At 38.1% G+C, this 24,620-nt stretch overlaps 1 protein-coding gene, 1 long non-coding RNA gene and 1 pseudogene across 2 annotated transcripts; 2 read left to right on the top strand and 1 right to left on the bottom strand.

The window, feature by feature from the left end:
* The first annotated feature begins 1,466 nt into the window (after window positions 1-1,466).
* Window positions 1,467-5,830, top strand: LOC140670067 (uncharacterized). The gene is made up of 8 exons (XR_012047467.1): window positions 1,467-1,575; window positions 1,777-1,935; window positions 2,032-2,072; window positions 2,148-2,639; window positions 2,781-2,873; window positions 3,230-3,380; window positions 4,314-4,387; window positions 5,510-5,830. It is a non-coding gene; the product is annotated as an uncharacterized lncRNA (long non-coding RNA).
* Window positions 5,831-10,158: 4,328 nt separating this feature from the next.
* LOC140670682 (uncharacterized) lies at window positions 10,159-11,322 on the top strand (annotated as a pseudogene).
* A 4,837-nt stretch (window positions 11,323-16,159) lies between these two features.
* LOC140670681 (uncharacterized) lies at window positions 16,160-21,484 on the bottom strand. Its single transcript, XM_072901398.1, has 2 exons — window positions 21,413-21,484; window positions 16,160-21,365 (listed from the first exon to the last, which is right to left on the bottom strand). The coding sequence occupies exons 1-2, from the start codon at window positions 21,482-21,484 to the stop codon at window positions 20,631-20,633; spliced, it is 807 nt and encodes a 268-aa protein (XP_072757499.1). The 3' UTR covers window positions 16,160-20,630.
* Between the last annotated feature and the right edge of the window lie 3,136 nt (window positions 21,485-24,620).

Genomic DNA, 24,620 nt, shown 5'->3' with positions numbered 1-24,620 from the left:
AAGTCCGACAATTTCGAATAAAATTTTGAATGTCTTTTTTCATCGTATTCTAATAATAATATGATCTTAATCGGTTATAGGTTTTAGTTATTTCTTTGTGGCCACTAGTTGCCGAGTCATGATATTCGCGGATAAGGGAGGATCTTCTATATTTGATGTTTGAATAAGGTCTTTACATATAGTTATGCAAATATTTGTGTCGTTCATATGTTTAATTAATTGTGTTTCTACACATGGCTATGGGACATTGTCAAAAAAACTAGTTTTCTTAATTGAAATGGATTCTAATTGCAATTCTTGTACGACATCCAGCAATGATTTGATACAATGTTTTATATTATCCGGTTCTATTAGGGTGTAGTGATTAAATTTTAGGGGTAATGATATTAGAGTTTTTGAGCGTATCGTATTTATTTTTGCTCTTTCATAAGTTATATCTTTGTATACGGCTAAAAGGTTGGCTTCCTGTAATTCTTTTGCTCCGTTATCTAAGGGTTCACCTTTTAATGTTATAAAAATTACATAATTATCGTTATGTTTTAGCAATCTATCTCAGCTTATTCGGACTTTGGCTTTATGGTTAGTGGATACTTCTACGTAAGGTACAACGTCAGTGGCTATTAATTTATCATCGCTTTCCTCGTTAGTTGTCTCTAGGTCCTCATTACTAATTAGGCTTTCATTTTCGTCACTATTACATTCTTCAATAGTTATTGGTTCTGTTACAGGTGTGTCTGTATGTGTTAACAAGGAGGTATCTTCGTTCATTTCCTCTTCGATTACAGGTGAAGGATTATGGGGAGTAATTTCTACATTCGTTTGAATCAAGGGTCGACGGACTGAGAATAAAGATTCATCAGAATCGGAATCGGGGTCTGGAGGAAGAAGATGGGTTTTCTTGAAAGATAAGATTTTAACGATTGGATTTCTAGATAATGCGTCGGCATTATTATTCAATGTTCCTTTTTTATATTGTATATTATAATCATATTCGGCTAATTAAATTCTCCATTTTAAAAGTCTAGAAGAAGGATCTTTAATAGAATGTAGCCATACTAGAGGTTTATGATCTGTTACGATAATAAATTTAGTACCGTATAAGTAGGGTCTGAAATGATTTGTACAGTATACTATTGCTAAACATTCCTTTTCAATAGTGTAATAATTTTATTCTGCTTTATTAAGTACTCTTGATGTATATGCAATTGGAAGATCCTTCCCGATTGGTCCTTGGCTTAGTACTTTGCCGATTGCATGTCCGGATGCATCGGTAGTTAAATTGAAAGGTTTACTAAAATCGGGATATTGTAATATCGGTTTTGTACATAATTGTTCTTTAAGATTACTAAACGTGTATTCTTGATCTTTTTACCATTTGAAACAATTATTTTTCTTAAGTAAATCAGTTAAAGGTTTAGCAATTTTTGAAAAATTTGGAATAAATTGTCAATAGTATCCAACTAATCCTAGAAATTGTTTTATGTTTTTAGGATTCTTGGGAGAAGGAAAATCATGGACAGCTGTAACCTTAGTAGGGTCTGGTCCTACACCGTCGGATCCGATAATATGACCGAGGTAAGCCACTTCTCGTCGTAAAAATTCATATTTCTCGGGTTGTAATTTTAAATTAGTTTCACGTAATCATTAATTTGTTAAATTTCACTTCATGTTCTTTTAAAGATCGAGCATAAATTACTATATTGTCCATGTAAACGAAAAGTTCATTACCTTGTAACCCAGATAGAACATTATCCATTAATCTTTGAAATGTTGCAGGGACATTTTTCAGTCCAAAAGGCATTCGTTTAAACTGATAATGGCCATAAGGAGTGGAGAATGCTGTTTTGGGAGCGTCATTTAGGTTCATAGGTATCTGATGGAATCCTGAAGCGAGATCAAGAACTGAAAAATATTTAGCGCTTCCTAGTTGATCAAGTATGTCGGTTATATTAGGAAGGGGATAAGCGTCTTCTATTGTTTTTTCATTTAGAGCACGGTAATCAATGACCATTCTCCATCTTTTATTTCCAGAAGAGATTTTTTAGGAACTATCCATACTGGCAAATTATAAGGTGAGAGTGAACATTCTATCATGTCATCCCTCAGTAATTTAATAACTTGCTTCTCTATTTCTTCTTTTTGCATAGGAGGAAACCAGTATTACTTGGTATGGATCGGACAGTCATCTGTAGTGTAAATGGAGTGGTGAGTCACGTGTGTAGTTCCTAGTTTATCGTCGGGCAGATGGAATCTGTCTAAATTATTGTAAACTAATGTTTTAAGATCAGCCTTTTCTTCTTCATTTAAATGTTCCAATCTTAGGAGTTGTAAGGTAAGTTCCGCACGCTCTGGCGGTGTTTCAAAAAATATTTCTTCTGACTGAGACGGATTTTGGTTTAAAGGATAGTTCGCGCTTATCTGATGCCCTCGGGAATCGATAACACCGCAAAACCCTCCGTGAGATGTAGGAAAATTAACTTCGTCTTCCTCGGAAGAAGAAGAGGATTGATAAGAGAAGTCAAGATTAGTGATAAAAGGATCAGAGGCCTCGGATGACACTAAGGTTCCGTCGGCTTCACGAGAAGAATGTCGATTCTCTTGGATGTCAATGATATCAAATTCTTGCAGTGGGAATGAAGGTATTTCTATTTCATACTCTTCATTAGTAGTGTTAAAAAGAGGCAAATAAGCCTAGCCGTGAATGTTAGAGACTAACGCGTCTCCTAAATAAATTCCTTTTATGGAGGTTATTAATGGAAGATATCTTGTTTTTATTTCAGGGTTCGTGATTTTAATGAAGAAGGGAGTAATTGTCTTTGGTTTGATATTGACATGTTCTATTTTGTCAAACGGAATTGATGTATTTTCTAGAAGTAAGTGTTTTGTTTTAAAATCGACATTTGTATTTCTATCTTTTAAAAATGGATTCCATGTTGTGAGAATAGTATATCATCGAGGACTACGTGAAATTCTGTTTGTTTTCCTAGTAATGAAATGTGAATAGCGCCTAATGTTTTAATGGGTTCAGATGCTATTCCTTGTAATGATTGAATATTTTCCTTATTTAAAGAAATATGAGAATCAATATATTGTTTTTTAATTAAATTCAGATCAGAGCCCGAGTCTATCATGAAAGTGCATATTTCTTTTAAATCGAGAGATGACAACGTGCCGGTAGGAGCGCAGGTGCTTCCTGCAAAACGATACTTATTTACTTTTGTGTTTCCAGATTTTGATTGTCTACCTCTGTGAATCGTACGACTTGAGAGGGGAGTGGGCGTTTCTGTTGAGCAGCGTCCCCGCAAACGCCTCCTTGAACCGGAGCGCTCTGACCGTTTCCCTGGTTATCAAGGGGTTGACTAGAAGAACTCGTCCCTTCTGTAAGTGATTTCTTATATGCTAATTTTCGACATTCAGTAATTAAGTGTCCGAGGGATTTACAATAACGACATATTTTTTCAGTAGGGTAATTCGGACCAGGTTGTCCAGGAATTAAAGGTTTAATAAAAGGGGCATTATTATTGCATGTGTCGTATACTCTGGGGGTAGTAATGGGAGAAGCCGTTGGGCTGCGTGATGGATTTTGAAGAATGCGGGGAGTATAAATAAGATCTGCGCGAGGGGTTAGTGCTCGTCGTGTGGGAAACGCGGCTCTTTTGCGATGATTTTCAGTTTCTAAAGTCTTACTTAATTAAATGGCTCCGACGATTGCATCTTCGAGGCAATAATATCCTTCTAACTTAATGCGAATCAATAATTCAGGCGGAAGACCATTAATAAAACTTTCTAATGCTCTTGTTTCGATATTATAGCGAAGTTGTTCGCTTAAATTACCGTGAATCGTCAGTTCACCATAAGAATTAAGATCCGCCATTATAGATGGTGAACTGACGATTCGTATTAAAGACATCATTGACTCCATTTCCAAATATGACGGCCATAAGATGTCCGTATTTCAGTCCTGTAAAACATGCGAACGAGCATTAAATTTAATTCCTTCCTAGCAAGAAGAATTTTTAGGACACGCATACGCGGTAATAGAAGAAATTGAATATCATAATTTGACGGATCTAACTAATCGATTAAAAAGAGTATTTGGTCCTAACAAGTCGGTTGACCAATATCGCGGTGAACTTGCTAACGTCTATATGAAACCAAATGAAAATATTTTCGATTATATCTCTATATAATGCTCGTTCGCATGTTTTACCGGACTGAAATACGGACATCTTATGGCCGTCATATTTGGGAATGGAGTCAATGATGTCTTTAATACGAATTGGAGAGGCTAATTGGATATGATCCATATTCAGAGAGGCGTTTCTTGAAACGGATGGGGAAGCAGGATTGCTATTATAAACTGGAGGTTTCGGGATTACATTATCAGGTAAGGTATTATTAATTTCTTGTTAAGGCAAATTTCTTATATAATCTTGTACATATAAATTAGACAAGTCTTGTTGTCGCATCTCGGATATCTTTTGTTCTAAACTGTTTAATTAATTTGGTAAAGTTTTTAAAAAGGAAACTTCTTGTCATAATGAGCTTAATATTGAAGTGAGACTATTTATGTCAACAGCTGCGTTTTGTTCCGCATCAAATTTTTCTCTCAAAGATTCAAATTCCTTTTGTTGCATATTTAAAGCAATTTGTTGTTCCCGTACGAGTTTCTCTTTATTTCGTAATTGTTGCATCATAACCTCAATTTCAGCTTGTTGTTTTTGTAAAGGAGTAATGATAGTAGTATCACTGTCACTATGCTTAGAGGCAGTTTTGGAAGATTGAGATCGAGTATTCATGATTAAAATTATCGTTATCGGTCAAGCTTTTTAGGCGAAGATTTCTTACTAGAATGGTTTATTCTTTCGGAAATCCAATGCTGCCAGCAATTTTTTTCGTTTGCTGTCACGTCTCGTGACCCACTGTTATTGTTCACCTCAGTGTCAATATCAGGGTTGTTCTCTATTTAGTTTTTTAGGGCAACCTGTCTAAACCGGCTATACCCAGGGAACCGCCAAGATCTAAGTCTTGACCTTTTTGTTAATCAGGGGATTTTTTTACTGATCAGGAACCACTACAATTGAGGCTTGATTCATAAGTTCATTAATAATATCGTCTAAATTATAAATAATATTCTCTTTATTTTCTTCCAAAAATTGTATCAATATTTCTATTATGGTGTTGGGTTCTTGAAGTACCCTGTTGTATATCAGAGTCAGTTGTATGAGGTTTCATTAATTCTTAATTTATTGGGAACTAATTAAAAGAGATAGAGATAAAATTTTTATGTCTATTGTATGTACGTGTTGAGTATATTGTAGATATTTAAATTTTAAAATTTAATGATTAATAATTTGTTGACACTCGGTATATGAGATATATGTATAGGGTGGCTTTAAAGTAAAATATTATCCTTATTATTCAATAGGGATTACTAGGTATTATTCTAACTTATTATTTAAAATATTTAGTAATTTTTATAATTAATTAATTTAATTAATTATTATAGGGAGTGATTTGGAGAATCGAGATTGGGGGTGGATTATCATTGGCCCAAGTCTATTACAATGGAATTGGTCCGGTCTTCCCAGGATGGACCAGTAAAAACAAGATGGCTGACGTTTTATAAATAAATGGAAGTATTTCGGTATCTATTAGGAGTAAGGTTACAAAATTTTGTTTATAAATTCTATAGGAAATATTGCATAAAATAGACGCGTTAAATTGTACTTTTACAGGTACAAAACTGTTCTGTTCAATAGTAAAATTCTAAAGTTGTCTCGATTTAGTCGAGATTTTACATAAATCTTAGTTTAGTAGTATTAAGATTATTTAAGGGTATTTTGAATCCTTAAGTCAAAAAATGAAAAAATTAAAAATGGCGGCCAAAATGTGTAAAATTGGCTAAAAAGTATATCCTCAATGTTTCGAGCAAATTAGAAATTTTGTTGATTTATTTATTTATTTTTGCAATAATTTTTAATATTTTTTATTGTTATTACATAATACTTTTGTTAATTAATCAAGAGAAAAATTTATAATTGAAAATTATTAATTTACAAGTAAGATGGAATAAATGAGAAAAATTCTAGTATCGTATCTTCAATGGGTCTTATGTTATTAGATTTTACAGTTAATTTTGTTAATTAACTTATGTTGGAAAAATAATTTTTTGTAATTATAAAAGAGTCTAATTATAGTGACTTGACAAAATTTTGGATGAGAAAGATATAGTATTGTTTATAAATTATTGTTAATTAATAAATGGATTGTTTATAGGTTTAATATACAGGATGCGTCTAATAATTATTCAAGTATGTAATTATGCATTAAAATTATTGTCTTAATATGTCACTTGGTCATTTGTTTATAACAAATAGATCTGTTTTATTATAATATATATATAAAGGGGATGAAAATTTTGTTCAGGGGTTGCTGATAGAGATGTATATGGTAAGTATACAGGGTGTCCCCGAATTGGCGGATCAACTCTCGTCGGTAGATAGAGCGTGTTAAACTGAAGAAAAAAATCTTATATCATTTTACTAAATTCGCAATAATTAATAAGATATAAATTAATAAAGATCGGCTAATCCGTGCCAGTATAAGCGGCGCGAAGAAACCTCTCAGTTGTTACTTGATACTAAGCGCGTGGCAAGACGTAAACGCAGAACGCACTGTACGTGTCTCTTTAAGTACGCCCTTTGTACGTCCTTTGTATGTCCTTTGTAGACCGCTCCGCCTACTGTCTCGCCGCGCGCCTAGTATCAAATAACAAGTAGGACGCTTCTTCGTGCCGCGCGCCTTATCCTGGCACGTATTGGCCGATCTTTATTAATTTATATCTCATTAATTATTGCGAATTTAGCAAAATGATATAAGATTTTTCTCTTCAGTTTAACACGTTCTATCTACCCACGAGAGTTGATCCGCCAATTCGGAGACACTCTGTATAATACGAAGTTCTGGCATCTTAATTTTCTATGTTTTTAGAGGGGTGGAAGATTTTTTATTATGCGTTCCTGCGAATGTCGTCAAAGTAGCCGTTTCATATATATATATATATATATATATATATATATATATTGTGACGTGACGTTTTTCTTTCGTCCGTCACAAGGGCCGAACGGTCCGATCGGGAAGGGTTTCGCGGGGCCTGCGTCCTCGAATTATAGAGAGAGCGAAATTCGATTTTTATTTGCGCGCGTTAATTGCGAGTTTGGCGGCAGCAACTTCTAGTTTGACAGCTACAAGGATCCGAGGAGCCTGGTTATGACGGCGAACGGAGGTCAAGAAATGCGGAGAAATCACGCCCGGTAGGACTCGTACATTTTATTTGATAATTTATAAATCGGCGGAAACATCGACTGCCGTTAAAAGGTTCACATCCGCAGGATCGTACCAAGGGCGAAAGACCGGAAGGAAACGGTCAAGGGGATGGCCATTTCCGACGTATTGAGCATCGGAGCCCCAACCATGGAGGTACAAGGTCTGACTCAACCATCCAGGGTCCGGGGAAGCCAAGGGCACCAAATCGAGCCGACCGGAAGCTGCCGACAAGCCGCCCCGGGAAGTTATCTCGCGGGAGCCGACAGTTCGAAGATCGATAAGGAGAATCGAACCGGCCGCGATAAGAGATGACCGTGATTGGCCCTAAGGGCCACGATAGCGCCACAGGTGGCCTAATTAAGCACGACGTCGCCGGCGTGTCTCCCGGAAGCCTCACGCTCGTCACTGTTCGGCGAGCGATCGAGGACAGTCTTATCGACACGACTATTAAGGATCACGAGCGAGACCGGACGACGGAAAAGGAAAAGGATTGTAAGGCCGCCAAACCGGTAACTCACACGATTCGGACGAACGTGCCCTGTCGTATTTCTAGCTGTCGCGATTAACGGGGAGATAATATTCCACCATCGCGTATTTGTTGCCGTATCGTTGTTGGAATTTGCGAAGGGCCGCATTTCGTCCGAGTCGTGAAAGGACATAACGTCTCTTTCTATAAACGCCGCCGAAAGTCATCATGTATTGTCGCGTTAAGTATCGTTTAGTTGTCGAAATTTGTCGTAATAGGGGAGACTGGGGTTGGTTGTGATATTTTTAGGAAAATGTTATCCTCTATTTTACTAGTTCAGTTGTTTCATATCAGTATAGTAGTATTGGATATAATGATTCTTTAGCATTAAAATGCAAAAGATACTTCGAGAATAGGCTTGCTACAACTATTAAAAATTAATGAATTTGTAAAATTTGTCAGTGTAACTTTTTACCCCTGTCAAGGGGCAAGTTGTTTCACCATACGGAAACCTAACCTAACCATACGAGGTAAAAAGTAACAACTGTATTGTATTGCATAGCGCATTTCTCTTAACATGGCGGACGTAGAGTCGTTTGCCGATTCTTCTCGCGGTTGTACCGGTTGATTAATTGTTCGTCGCAATCGTGCGATCTCGTCGTTTACCGCGTCATTGGACACGTTTGCGGACGTAGACGCGCGGGGATTTTGAGCTTCTGCCATCTCGCGCGTTCGTATGTAGATTTCTTCGGGATCAAAAATCTCGCTCTCGTAAGATGTCAATGAAAATTCTCGCCGGAGTGATACCTGACTTGGAGTTCGACTAAGGTACGGTCTCGTTCGTCTGGTTGAGTCGTGTAAATCGTCAGTGGGGTCAGTCGGATTATTTTCAACAAGACTCGCGTCGAAACTCGTAAATGGAAATTCGCGTTCTGTTATAACATTGCTCGGTAGCTCTGTGTCACTATCACTCGAGTATCGAGTTTCGAGGTTCCGTCGGACACTATCGCGTATGTCTCGGAGCGCTTCTACGGCTACACTCGCGGGATTTAATTCGCAATATTTTATAGCTCGATTTGCTCGTTCGCTAAGCAACCACGACTTATTTGCTATCGGTTTCGGTACGTTTCTTCCTTCCGACATTCACGCAAATTTAATTAAAATTAATTTGGTTCGGACTTACAGTAGTAGTATCGCTCGCATATTCGCTCGCTGTCTCGGTTCTCGCTGACGTTGCGTCCTTCGCTCGGCGGCTGATAAGGCTGGCGGTCGCATTCCGGCGGCGATGCGTCGTCGATGGAGTTGTCGTAGGTCGGGCGGCTTGGCGGCTCGCGTCCTTGCTCCAATCCTGCAATGCTCTGTTTATCTCGTAGTCCGTAATCGTCTGCTCTGTATGTAGTTTTTTCTTGGCTTCTTGGTGTCCGTCAGTGTTTGCTAACTTTCTGACGTGCCTGCCTGTTTAAGCACTTTTTATTTTATTGCAGGTCTTGCACGACGGTCGGGGTGCCAACTCCTTGACATCCACCGGGGGTGTTCCCTGGATCCCACCGCTGCCACCAGAATTGTTGTGCCTCCACGAAGGGGCACGGGATGTGTCGGGATCGTTTTGGGAATGTCGGGGATGCGTCGGGCGTTTTCCCCCTTTTTTTTATTGTATTCTGCTTTTCTTTTAATTGTAATTCCTTTTATTCTTCTACTTTCACAACATGTATAGTTCTTTGATATCTCGCAAAAATATAAGATAGTTTAATTGAAGTCAATGGTGTGATATTTTGTCACTGCTCCCAGCGAACGTTATACTACTCGCGCTTGCTATCGGTTAGAGTGAGAGAGCGGTATCTCTCGTATACACCGTCGTACCGGTAGTCTGATACGCGTCGGCTTATCTCAGGTGCGCGTATATCTCTCAGTCTTGCGAGTATGACTTTGTTGAATCTGGTCAGTAGCTGCTCGTGGCGATTATTACTCGTTCGGTTCTAATTAGCGACTGCCCGTCGCTTCATCGCGGCGGGTGCTGAGCTTCCCTCCGAACTGCATGGTTTTTCGGAGGGGGTCCCTTAGCAACATGACCAAATATGGTTATGTTGCTGAATTCGCGTTTTAGTGCAGGCGAGGAAGTTCAGAGTCGAATTTCCTCGCTTGTACTTTTAGCAATTCGGCGACACCTTTCCGGTGCGTTTCTGAGAGCGCTTTCCGGTTTCGCGTTCGCGCTCGGTCTCGGGCGCGCGTGGCTCGCTGCGTCAGCGGCTCGCGCGATTATCGCTTCGCTCGCGATGCATTCCTGCATCTATATGATTATATGTATATATATATATATATATTTATTAAATCTGTAGCCTTTTCTGGGGCTATAACAAAACGATAATAGTAGAGAGATGATACAAATGCTGATGCAGGAAATTCGGGACTTGCACCTTGAAATAGATTATATTCGCGAAAGACAGGAAACGCGAAATAACAGAAGCCTAACGCCAGCAAATCACAGACGGGAAGTTGAAGAAGACTACTCGCCCGACGATGTACGATACCGTCGAGGACGCGGAAGTTTACCCTTGAAAGAGGCACGAAGCCTAATATCGGAATTCGATAGATCGCCAAATAAATTACAAGAATTTTTAAGCGCGACAACCTACGCGGTCGAAAATATTGACTCATTAGACGAAGTCTCTCTGTTAGGTGCCGTACTATGTACCAAATTAAAAGGCAGAGCGATGCTAGATTTTCAGACGCGAAAGATCCGAAATTTTGTGCAATTAAAGCAAGAATTAGAAGCGTGCTATGCTAGTAGAAAGAGCACGATACATTTGCAAATAGAGTTCAATACGCTAAAATAGAAAACCGGCGAAAGCGCGAGAGCATACGGACTTCGAACAGACAAACTAGCAATAAAACTATACGAGTCGATGCTAGACGGACAAAATTATGCGACGGAGTACAAGCGAATAATCTTTAAAATAATACAGCAGCAAGCCTTAGAGAATTTTCAAATCGGATTACACGACGACATTAAAACCGTGGTACGTTCTCAAGGATACATGACACTGCAAGAAGCAATATCAGCCGCGAGCGCGGAAGAGAAGGTCAAGGCATATGCCGGCGCACTACCAAAGAACGCTGCAACGCCCGCGTATAATCATGATAATAAAAGAACTGCACAATGCCAGAAATGCGGAAAAATGGGGTATTACGGACGAGAATGCCAGACGAGTCGATACGCGATGCGATTTTTATTACCAAAACCAGAGCGACCCTCGCGCGTAAATACCGTTGATAAATATTGCAACCACTGTAAAAGGACCGGACATAAGCAAGAGGAATGCTGGATATTACACGGATGACCGTATAAGGACCAGTTTAATTGTACGAAACGAAATCAACTGCCACGGGAAATTAAAAATCGGTATAACGATGAAAGAAGAAAAAAGAGATCTGATTCCGCTCGAAGTAGAGACGAGGAGGAGAAAGAAGATAAGAAGCAACGTCGACCTGCCGCCGAGTATCACGTATCACACGTAGAACGAACGCCTCACTCACACACAGGCCTAGACTTAGTTGCATTACCCATGCAAGAGGTAAAAGGAGAAAAAATTAATTTATTATGCGATAGGGGAGCAGCCATTTCTCTTATCAAGGTGAGAAATCTAAAAAGAGAAACGATGATAACCGAAGACAAAATAACCCTCACGGGCGTGACGGGACACCAGGTATATACTATCGGACGGATAAATGTGACGATAAAGTTGCGAGATGAAAAAATAAAACATAGATTTTATGTCGTAAAAGACGACTTTCCGATTGAGTACGAGGGAATAATAGGAATAGATTTTCTTAAAAAAACAAGAAGCGATATGCAACTACTCAACGAAACAGCTAAGAATCGGACGAAATATACTGAGACTATACCCTTATCAAAAGATCATGTTACAGCCTCGAAACGAGACGATAGTACAAGTGGCAACGACAATCAACATGATGGGAGTAACCCGAGCAGAGGAAATAATACCAGGCGTATTTATAGGAAACTGCCTAGTCAAACCCGAAAAATTTTTATGCCCTGCGAGCGTAATGAATACAAACGAAAACGAAGTCGAAATTACAATGCCACAGATAACAATTGAGAAAATTGAAGCCGAAGACGCAACGGAGATAAATCTCGCACATTCGACAACGGAGGAGAAAAGCCTACGACACACCGAGAAAATATTAAAAGAGCTCCGCACCGGACACCTAAATGAGGAGGAGGAAAAAACGATAAGAGATATCTGCGAGGAATACAGCGACGTGTTCCACACCGACGGAGAGTTACTCACATGTACGAACGCGGTGACACATTAAATTGCAACACAAACAGATAGTGCACCGGTTAACGTACGACCATATCGACTGCCCGAAAAACATAAGACGGAAGTCAATCGACAAATGCGAGAGATAATGGAATAATTAGGGCAAGCGTGAGTCAATGGAACGCTCCCTTACTAGTCGTTCCGAAAAAGTTAGATGCATCCGGAAAACAAAAATTTAAAGTGGTGGTAGATTTTCGAAAATTGAACGACCTAACAATAGGCGACTCATTCCCTCTACTGAATATTACGGACATATTAGATCAATTAGGGAACGCAAAATATTTTACTACCCTCGACTTGGCATCAGGATATCACCAGATCGAGATGGAAGAAAATGACAAAAGTAAAACAGCGTTTTCCACGCCGTACGGACACTACGAATTTAACAGAATGCCATTTGGATTAAAAAACGCACCCATCACATTCCAGCGATTAATGAACGCCGTGTTAAGCGGATTGCAAGGAATAAAATGTCTAGTTTATTTAGATGATATTGTAATTTTTGGAGCTAGTCTAAAGGAACACAATAAAAGATTAATCGAAGTATTAAAAAAATTACGGGAAAATTGATTAAAATTACAGCCCGACAAATGTGAATTTCTAAGAAAGGAAGTGACATATCTCGGACACATAATTACGGAAAACGGAATATCACCCGACCCAACCAAATTAAAAGCTGTAAAAAATTTTCCGACGCCAAAAAAAGTCAAGGATGTACAAGCATTTATAGGATTGGCCGGATATTATCGGAAATTTATTGAAAATTTTTCCAAAATAGCGAAACCACTTACAAAATTAACCAAGAACGAAAACAAGTTCGAGCGGACGCAAGCGCAGCAGAACGCCTTTGAAATATTAAAAGAAAAACTAACGACAGCACCGGTACTCAAGTACCCAGATTTTACAAAAGAATTTATAGTGACGACAGATGCATCCGACTATGCAATCGGAGCCATATTATCGCAAGGACAGATAGGACAAGACCCGTAGCGTACGCGAGTCGAGTACTAACAAAGGCAGAACAGAATTATAGTACGACAGAGAAAGAGTTACTCGCTATAGTATGGGCCGTCAAACATTTTCGACCATACTTATATGGAACCAAATTTACGGTCGTGACGGATCACAAATCGTTAGTGTGGTTATTTAATGTCACTGACCCCGGATCCCGATTGACCCGATGGAGGCTTAAATTAGAAGAATACGATTATGTAATAATACATAAAACCGGAACAGCGAACAGAAACGCTGACGCACTGAGCCGACACGTAGCGGATATCAATGCGATTAAAGAGGAAGAGGCACGCGACGCGAGAACAATGCAAGAATGTACGGAAGATGAGAAACAAAAGATATTATACGAATACCATGACGCCCTCCTAGGAGGACATCAAGGAATCGAACGAACGATAAATCGAATAATTCGACTAATGCATAATTGGAAGGGAATAACAAAAGACGTCGAAAATTATATAGCAAAATGCGAACTATGCCAATGAAATAAACTGTCAAGAAAAAATAAGGCACCGTTAATAATCACGGACACTGCCGATAAGCCATTCGGAAAATGTGCACTAGATATAGTCGGACCATTACAACTACGGACAACTACAATTACTGGAAACAAATATATCTTAACCTTCCAAGATAACGAAATTTAGTAAAGCGATACCAATAGCGAACCAAGAAGCCGCAACAATCGCAAGAGAATTTACAACGAAAATAATATTCGAGCACGGTATTCCAGAAAAAATACTAACCGAACAAGAAATAAATTTCCTAAGCGAGATGTTTAAAAATACTTGCAAATTGTTAAAAATCGAAAAGATACAAACAACAGCGTATCATCCGGAGAGCAACGGAGCGCTAGAAAGATCACATCGTACCCTAGCCGAGTATTTACGACACTATATCAACGCAGATCAAATCGACTGGGACGAATGGATCCCATACGCAATGTTCACGTATAATACTACTCCGCACACAGCGACAGGATTCACACCGTTCGAACTAATTTACGGACACAGAGCAACCCTACCGACAACTCTATCGCAACCGCCAAAACCTATATACACATACGAAGACTACGCAAGCGAACTGCGAGAAAAATTACACGCAACGCAACAAATCGCAAGGGAGCAGCTACGCAACGAAAAAATAAAAGCGAAGGAAAATTACGATAAGAAGACACGCGAAACTACATTCAAAGTAGGAGAAAAAGTCCTGCTACATGACGAAACAGTTCGTAGAGGACGATCGAAGAAGTTGGATTCCCTGTGGCTCGAACTCTATCTAATTACTGAGAAGAATTCAGACGTAAACTATACGATAAAAATGGGAAGAAGGACGATACGCGTAAACTGATTAAAAGCATTCATCGAAAATTAGAATAGTAGACGGCGACGCGCGCAGAGAAAAGCGATAAAGAAGAGAAGAAAAATAAATGTAAATAAAATAAACCTTACCTTAAAAGGGAGCGCCACGACCGTGGCCACGGCCGCGAACGAGACGATAGAGACTTCCGTAAAACCGAAAGACACTCCGGTCCCAAAAGTGGCGACCGCGCCCTGTCCACTAAAACTGGTGAGGTGGCACCGAGGTAAACGGCGCGTCCGGAATAGGTTCAAAAATCACCTCAGACACTCGAGGCACCACTCGAGGCACGAAAGTACGGGAAAAATGGTTTTCCGCGGGCTCTTCGCGAGAAACCAACTCACCGGTGTCACAATCTGCTGGTCACTCGAAAAATGAATGTCACCTGCGTTGGGAGCCATGAAACTTTCTCGACAATAAAAAACCCAACACAAAGCGAAAAGAACCGCACAGGATCGCGACTGAAGACTAACTAAGAGCAAAGAAAGAACAGCGAAAGCAGCCACATATGCAAAAGCGCAACGCGAATAAAGAATGCACGAAACATTCTAAGAAAGCGCAGTGATATAATATGATACCATTTATATTACAGGAGTCTAATTACCTGGAGCACAGGCAAGATAGAAAAAACTAACGCCGACGAAGCCTGGAAGATAGAAAGATTCTCACAGGAACCAGGTATATATTTCGAGAAGATAGGAAAAATCAATCCAGTAGAATCCACATGGAAAATGGTAATCAAAACGGACATCTCCGCAATAGATCACCGACAAGAGCAGTTAGCAGGATACATGGCGCAAACGAGAGCGTTATGCTATTATGCGACAAACCTCTAGAAGAAAAAATGAAAGGAACTTGCAGCCTTTTGCTGCAACTGACAGAACAAGAATACGAAAAATCAGTAACTTTATTAACACGTTTAAGAACGACCTATCAGTTAGCAAAGAAAACAAGGAGAGGACTAGTAGATGGACTAAGAACCATAGCCAAAACGCTATTCGGCACGATGGACGCCGACGACGAAAAAATAATCAACGAACAATTGAAAATGCTAGAAGGAAATCAACAAACGCTACAGTATGCTCTGAAGAATCAAATTAAAGTGTTAAACGCAACCATTGCACACGTAGAAGAATCAGAAAAAATAATACAAGAAAATGAAGACAAATTTTTGAATGTGACAGAGAAAATGCGACAAAGCTGGTTACAGATGACGACAGGATTCGGACACAGAGAAGAGATGGACGAATATTTTATCGTTTTGAACGCGATCATCAGAAGATTAATTACGGATATTACCGACATCGTAACACATTTAAATAGCGCGAAAAGCGGAATATTAAACATAAGATTACTACCGATCAAAACCATAATAAATAACCTTAAGGAAATCGCGGCACAGATACCGCAAGGAACGCACTTTCCGTTCAACATTGTACCAGAAAATTGGGGAGAGATCGAGAAATTTATAATAATAAGCGCATACTACGATAGTATAGGAATAATTACGATAGTAAGATTTCCTTTAATAATCCTTTAATAATTAATCCAAAAAATAAAACAGACCTTTTCTGTGCAGAATTTTATAACAAACATCTAGTATTTAAAACATTTTTTTCATATCTGTATTCGTTTTCGAGAAATTCAGTAAAAACTGTTTTGGGAATAGTTTTAAATATTAAGCAACTCTTAAAATATTAAGCAACAGGGATGGAGGAGTCAGAAAACTATTTTGACTAATTCTAGTCAAATCCCCACTGTTATCAAAGAAGTATTGACTTTCTTTTTGTATCTACTGTTGTGCCTCCAGGAGGGGGGCACAGGATTTTTCAGGATTCGTACAGGGAAGGCCGGGGATACGGCGGCCAGTGGCCTCTTTTTATTTTAATATTATTTTTAATTGCTTACTTTCTTCGTTTTATTATAATAAATAACAGTTTAAAAGAAATCAATGGTTTGGTATTTTGTCACTACTCCCAGCGTACGTATTTACACTCGTGTGTATTATCGGTTAAAGGGAGAGAGCGGTATCTCTCGTATACTCTATCGTACAGGTAGTCTGATACGCGTCGGCTTATCTCAGGCGCGCGTATATCTCTTAGTTATTCGTGTATCTCGTTCTATTTAATAACTGTCCGTGACGATTATTCCTCGTTAGGATCTAATCAACGACTGCCCGTCGCTTCATCGCGGCGGGTGCTGAGCTTCCCTCCGAACTGCATGGTTTTTCGGAGGGGGTCCCTTAGCAACATGACCAAATATGGTTATGTTGCTGAATTCGCGTTTTAGTGCAGGCGAGGAAGTTCAAAGTCGAATTTCCTCGCTTGTACTTTTAGCAATTCGGCGACACCTTTCCGGTTTCGTGTTCGCGCTCGGTCTCGGGCGCGCGTGGCTCGCTGCGTCAGCGGCTCGCGCGATTATCGCTTCGCTCGCGATGCATTCCTGCATCAATATAATTATATGTATATATATATATATATATATATATATATATATATATTCATTAAATCTGTAGCCTTTTCTGGGGCTATAACACTACAGTGCTTGGACAATATTGGAAATATTGAGAATTTGGTCACTTTGACCCCCCGTATTTCTAAAACTACCCCTATGCTCAACTTAAGTTTTTTCTGAGATTAATGTCTCATCATATAGAACTGTTTGGCATATAGTTTGATTTGAAATTCGAGGGCCAAAAAATAGACGAAAAAACGTGTGTTTTTGGGGTTACTCTTTCTGATTGCTTTTTATTGTTATTTATTATTTCTTATTATTTTGTTTATTTAATTATGTATTATTTATTTATACATTTATTCAATTATTTAATCCATAAAATCTCACGGCTAATCAAGCAGTGATGCGAATAACTACAGGATGTTCGCTATGGGTATTTAGAAAGATTATTGGCAAAAAAAACATTATAGTAAATAAATTAAATACTTTCTTAAAAAATTGTCTTTACATGCATCATATACATATGATACTTACGTAATTTTTTCACAGAAACGATGGTGCTCTCAGTTTTTACTTAAACTTCAATTTTTTGAGAAATTTTTAAAACAATTTTATTTTATTTTTCATTTTAAGCTTATTATCCCTATTATTTTATTATTTCAAACTTATTGCCTCTCACATTTCTCATTCTAAAAGAAAAATTCTTCTAAATAACTAGAAAATAAAAAAATGATTTGAAGAATTGACGATGATTAATAACGAAATACTTACGTACTGATTAATTTCGGATTAAAATAATAGCGCTATCGAAATTGTAATACATAAAAATCCATCGAATTGTGACGAAAAAAATATTTTTTTTCATACAATCCGATGAATTTTTATGTAAGAATCATGTACGATACGCCAAAATGACAAAATTATCAAATTAAATTGTTTATGAACAAATTGTTTCAAAAATTTCTCAAAAAGTTAAAGTTTAAGTAAAAAATGAGAGCACCATCGTTTCTGTGAAAAAATTACGTAAGTATCATATGTATATGACGCATGTAAAGACAATTTTTTAAGAAATTGTTTAAACTATTTATTATGATAATGGTTTTCTATTGTCTCCCTACTTCCCGTCGACTTTGTTGGATAGAGCCATGTAAAACGTGTAAACGCGTCTACTACCACAAATATATGTTTAAAATTATCCGCGGTTTCTTGCAACGGACCAAAGTGATCCACATGTAGTATTTCCATGGGTGAATTTGGTAACGGAAAAAGATTTGTTTCCCCTTCTAATTTATTACTTGAATTATTTGCCATTATACATGAAAAGCAATTCTCTATATATTTGTGTACTTTTCTCCTCAGATGTGGAAACCAATAATTTTGTCTAATTCCCTTTATTGTTTTTACAGACCCGCAATGCCCCATTTCGTCGTGGTGAGCTCTCAAAATACCCGTCACCATTGACTCAGGTACTGCAAACCTTAACATATTACCATCCTTCTTATAAACCATTCCATCTACCAATGCAAACTTATCGCTATCTAGATATTCTAATTCTTTGCTTATCTCTTGTAGTTTAGAATCTGCGAGTTGCCGATACTCCAGCTCCCTTTCCAGAGGAAGGGCGTTGACGTACGCGACGCCACGGCTGAGCGTGTCCACGTGAGTCATCCGCTTCCCTGGTCTATGCACGACGCTAAAATGATAATTTTGCAGAGTGAGTGTCCACCTAGCTATTTTCGGATTTATATTCGCTCAGTTAATCGCATGAACTAACGCATGGCAGTCGGTTATTATCTTAAATGTTATGCCGTATAAATACAAGTGGAAACGCTCCACTGCTCGCACTATAGCCAGCATTTCTAGCTCAAACGAATGGTAATTTTTTCAGCCTGATTCGTCGCCTGACTGAAATACGCTACCGGTGCCCAAACGTTATCCTTCTGTTTCTGGAGCAAGATTGCCCCAAGACCCATACTACACGCGTCGATATGCAACTCAGTATCTGCAGATGGATTGTACAACTTTTTTTTTTTTTTACAATATTGGCGGTGAGACTAGTTCCTTTTTCAAATTCTCAAAAGACTTTACACAAATCTCATTAAAATCAAACTCTATCGATTTCTTTAACAAATCATGTAACGGGCGAGCAATTAATGCGTAATCTTTGATGAATTTCCTAAAATAATTAGTCAAACCTAAGAACCTTGGCACTTCTGTAACATTTGTTGGTTGCTTAAATTCATTTATCGCCTTTGTATGCCGCGGGCTTAATGTTATTCCATCCCCTGAGATTATATACCCTAAAAACTCGACGCTTTTCTTTAAGAACCTACACTTGTTATAATTTAATTTAAATTTATATCTTTTTAATGTCATCATAACTTCTTTAAGTGTTTCTAAATTTTCTTTGACATTTTCAGTGGCTATTAGGACGTTATCCATATACACAATTATTTTATTTTCACAAATCAACGGATTTAAAATTTGGCGAAGCCTTTTTTGGAATTCTGCCGGAGCTTCCGAATATCCGAATGGCAAGTAATTATATTCATATTGTCCGTCAGGTGTAGCGAACGAAAATATTTTGTGTGATCTTTATGGACTTTGATTTGATGAAAGCTATCCTTTAAATCTAATAATGTATATACTTTACTATTATTCAATTGTAACAAACAATCTTCAATAATTGGGAACGGATACTTTTGTTTTTCTATCCTACTATTCAGCGGTCTCAAATCTACGCATAATCTAATTTGCTCATTTTTTTTTTCACAGGAACTACTCTCGCGCAATAAGGAGAAATACTAGGCTGTATAATCCCGCGCTGCAGAAGATCATCGACGATCTTTCGCATTTCTATGCGCTCGGCATGCAAAACGCCTCGGAGTATATGCGTATATCGAAGGGTCACGCAATCGCACCTCTACTGTATAATTGTCATCTACAGGTAATATTTTTATATTATTGTTTTCTAAAATGACCTCTTTTAAGCGCTCTTTTACTTTGTTATCGAAATCTATTTCAATAGCTTCTATTGTTTGTTCTATATTGTTTACCGAAACATCTTCAATACAATAAGGCAATGTTGTAAACAAGTTAATCTTTTCCTTTTGAACAATAGGATTATATATCAAAATAAGCTTTTCTTTGTTGAAAATGTCACGACCCAAAATGAGATCATTTTCGAAAATATTTTCTTCCAAGATATAAAATTTAACTAAAAAACTCAAATCTTTTATGTCCTCTATCGCTAATCTTAATTCTATTGTCCCGGCTATTTTTAACGCTTGTTTACTTAAATTTTTAAGCCGTTTCTCGGCCGGCATTAACTTTTGATTTGAAGCGATTTTTTTTATATATATCGAGTCTTATAAATGAAACCGGACTTCCCATATCAATTAGCGCCATAAGATTACTATTCTCGTCATTTAATTTACTAACTCTAACGAACGAGGTGGCTATTTCTAGCGTACGTCTTACTTCCTGGATCGCCGCTACTGATGTCTCCATTGACGAGTTCGCCGCCGTCTCCGACGATGCCTCTACTGATATCGCCGCCGCCGTGCGAACCGCCGTTAATGGTCCTGATGCTGCTGCCTTAACCCCCTTCTTCAGGCTGGGGCAGTCAAATTTTCTGTGGCCTCGCTTTTTACAATAAAAGCAGATCAGCTCTCCTCTGCAAGCCTTGTGGGAATGGCTCTTTTTCCCACAGTTCCTGCAGGTCTCCGCTTCCTTTTCTTTGGACGCCTGCTTGGAGGCTGCTTCCAATCTAGATCTGAAATTCCTTCCGTTATTTTTCTCATCTTATCCAAAAACTCCTCTAACGTCTCCGTATTTATCGATAATGCTACAGCTCGTAGGGAGCTCTGAATTATACCGCCTATTATTAAATTAATGGTATCTTTAACTGATAGATTCAGGCGTTGAGTGAGGGATACTTTATCCACGACGTATTGGTCGAAGGTTTCCTTGGCCTGGTTCCACTTCCTGGCCTCAATCTTCTGCATCATCTTGTAGAAGGGTACCTGGCGCTCAAACATCCGCGTCAGCGCCTGGCGAAGGCCTATCCAAGATTCCATGGCCTCTCCGGTCTGCACCTCGTACCATTTCTTCGCCGGATTTACGAGTCGACTCAAAGCCGCTAACAACGTGATGCTATCTGATGCCCCATGAATAAGTGATACCTTTTCTACTCGGCGGACCCATGTGAGCACGTTTTCCTCCTTCGTATTCCCGAACTCTGGAATCTGCAGCGCTATCCATTGAATGCTGCTTCCAGGATATTGACTCTCGGAGCGCCCTTGTGTCGGAGATGACCCGGACGACGAACCCTGTCTAGGTTGATGCTCTGGGATCCCTGGCTCCGCTCCAACCCCGGTCTGAACAGCTGTATTAGCTGCTCAAACTGCTGTTGTTGCTGTTGGAGGAACTATTGCTGCTGTCTCACCATTTCTCGTTGTTGTTCCCGAAGGAACTCCTGCTGCTGGCGCTGGAGGAACTCCTGCTGCTGTTGCTGCATCGCCAACTGCTGTCGGCTAATGTCCGCCGTCACTGTGGTGAGAACTTCCTTCAATCTCTAGGCCGTCACCGGTTGCTCGTCCTCATCTCCCTCAGAATGCTCTACCGGTGCTCGCGTCTGTTCCATTCCGCTCGCTCCTACTCCTATCGGTTGATCCATCTCCAACAAGTCGCCTATTGGACCAAAGCTCTGCACATGCGCCAGTATAGAGTCTATGAGCTTTCTTTTATTACTAAAGACAGGTAGCTGATATTGCAACGTTTCCTGTTTTAGTTGCTCAAGCGTTAATGTATGTAGACGTTGTCTATGTTGATCCATTTTTCCTTTTCTTTGAAGATTTTGGCCGTTAGATTCAAATCGATTTTTTATTTTTCGACCCGCCAAAGGTCAAACGCGAACGATACACGCGCGTCTTTGATCCCATTTCTGATAGTTGAAAGAGATTGGTTGTTTGGATCGATTATTATCGAACTCGCGATTTATGTATTAAAAGAATGGATTTATTTGACAATAAAGTATAATGGATTACAAAAGAAAAAACTCGATACTGAACTCTTTCCCTGATAACTACTCCGTATTCTAAGTGACTCCCGAAAATCACGTCTAGCGTTGATCTCTTCTCGAGGGAGAGTGCCGTCGCTCGCTCGCGCTGTCAAGATCGACTCTCACGTAGAAGGTTCTTGATCCTTCCCCCTCCTATACTTACGTGCGCGCGCAATCTGTGCTGTCGGTAAGTGGTAACTGGCGGTTAACTCCTTACAAAACTTGTAAATTATAATGCTTAGATTAGTTTAACCATATTAAACTCGCTATCAACTATATGTATATATGTATATTAGTATACGCTGGTAATAAAAATTTATATATATATATATATATATATATATAAGTAATAATCGTATAAGGGCATATTTACAATGAGTAGATGAGGAGTGTGTCGGTGTGTATAGACGCATGAGTTTGTAATAAGTTTATATTGTAAAAGCCTGAGTGTATAATTTAAATAATGTGTATAGAATGTGTACGAATTAGCTATAAGAAGCGCGCATTATTGTGTCACCATGTATATGATATGTCTATTATGTGTATGTTGCTATTTAAGTATGCTTGTAATAAATTTATAGTAGGTTTATTGATGATATGTCGATTATGCATACTAATGCGTCACCGGATATATAAACTATTTATAAGATGCGTGTATTAATGTGTTTCTGGGTGGATAATATGTCTGTAATAGTCAGATACTGATTAAACATTGTGTAGATGATAAGTTTATAACGTGCGTATTATTGTATCACCAGGTATACAAGGTAACTATTGTTATATATTTATATAATATGCTTATTATGGAGTGTGTATGTATGTAACTATTTCCTATGTTCGTTATGCGTCTATACTTTATTTATGTAATGTGTGATGTGTGTGTAATCGTACCACCGTGTATATAGATATGATCATTTGTTAATTATGCATATGTGTATTGTAAATATTATTCATATCCAATAAAATAATAAAGGGGTTTTAAGAATATTATCGTAGTCAAGTTATTTCAGACACCTTGTATAACTAGAAGTTAATTAACTGATCGTATATATTCATGTGTGATTGACATTTATTATCTCTCCTTTCATTATCTTCCAGAACTTTATTCGTTTATAAATGCTATATGAGATCTTTATATTATTTTCTCTGTAATGTATATCATGAGTGGTCCTTTTTAATTATTGTTTTTAATTAATCACACAAATGCTGTCTGAGCCTCAAGGAGTTCTCATCGGGTCATTATAACTTGCCTTTAAAGTATTTATGATTGCATTATGATTTCTACTGCAGCATATACAATATATATATATATATATATATATATATATATATATATATATATATATATATATATATGTGTGTGTGTATATGTGCTGGTTGATATGAGAAATAATTATAAATAATGGTTGGCTATGATTTTATTAGAGAATTAGGTTGAGTTTATGATAGGAAACTATTATAAAAATGGTGGGTTTGATTGTCCTCTTTGTTATTGTTAAACTTGAAATTTAATAAAAATGCTGCGCTGCGGTAGAGTACGAATAAAATTGGCTAAATATTCTTATCGAGTGACGCAACTATGGTATATGTACGCTATTGCGGTATTAATTCAGTTTTAGAATCTAGAACTGCATCTGGTAGTAAAGGCATAATTATATCTTTGAGGTGCAGATTAAAATAAATGAATTATTAAGGCTGAAAATATGACATATTTCTAGGGTAAGATGGGTCTATAACAACGTATGCTTATTTTTTAATTGCGGGGCTGTAGCCCCATAAATTGCTATTTTTTGGTTCTTTATGAGTCAAGACGCCAGGAAATAGTTATTTAAGGTCACTGAGCGGTTTTTTTGTATGATTTTTAAGCAATTAAAAATTGGGTGGTTTTCGATGTCGCGACCTTGATATATTGGAAAAAGTGACTTAGGCTGTGCATAGGAGGTTGCAATTGCACATACGAGTTACTTAGCTTGCTCAGATTTATTAATTAACGAAAGTTCATATATAGGGTGTCTCAAAAGTACCGATCGAGATTTATCGTATGAAGTTTATAGAATTTAACCAAATGAATCAGTTGGTTGTTAAACACTATTTTATACCAGTGTTTGAATAATATGACAATGTTGGTTTATATACCGGGTGTCGATTTAATAACGTGAACAGATGTCGGAAGTTGCATTTCTGCTTATTTGCAGTTATGATCTCTTTCTATGCGTGAATTTAGCTTGTTCTTTAGATTTTCTTTATATTTTTGTTATACCGGGTGGGTGGTTAATTCTTGGTGAGTGTGTTTAGAGTGATATGTACGTACATGTATGTGTTTAGCAAGAGTGATGATGATGAGGTGACGTAAATATTGACTTATATTATTGCTATTAACTTAATTTATGCTATTTTTAATGACGCTTACTTAATATTATGTTTCTTTCTTATTTTTCAGGTATTGCGGCTAGAGTGACAGAACCAGATGGATAAATATAATGAAATTAAGATATTTTGACAGGTCTAATATCTAATTTTCTTTCTTTTTCAGGTTGCTGAGGATGCGGTCCAGAAGATGATATACCGGATGACCGGAAAATAGGTATTTTCG

Source organism: Anoplolepis gracilipes, chromosome 10 (assembly GCF_047496725.1).
Source record: "Anoplolepis gracilipes chromosome 10, ASM4749672v1, whole genome shotgun sequence".
NCBI classification, from domain to species: domain Eukaryota; kingdom Metazoa; phylum Arthropoda; class Insecta; order Hymenoptera; family Formicidae; genus Anoplolepis; species Anoplolepis gracilipes.
Note: the sequence above shows the minus strand (reverse complement) of the source record. Positions and strands in the feature narration are given on the sequence as shown.

Coding starts and splice junctions, on each gene's coding strand:
- LOC140670681 (XM_072901398.1), bottom strand. CDS start 21,484: ATGCAGCAACAGCAGCAGGAGTTCCTCCAGCGCCAGCAGCAGGAGTTC. Junction 21,366..21,412: donor GGGAACAACAACGAGAAATG/GTGAGACAGCAG, acceptor ACAGCAGTTTGA/GCAGCTAATACAGCTGTTCA.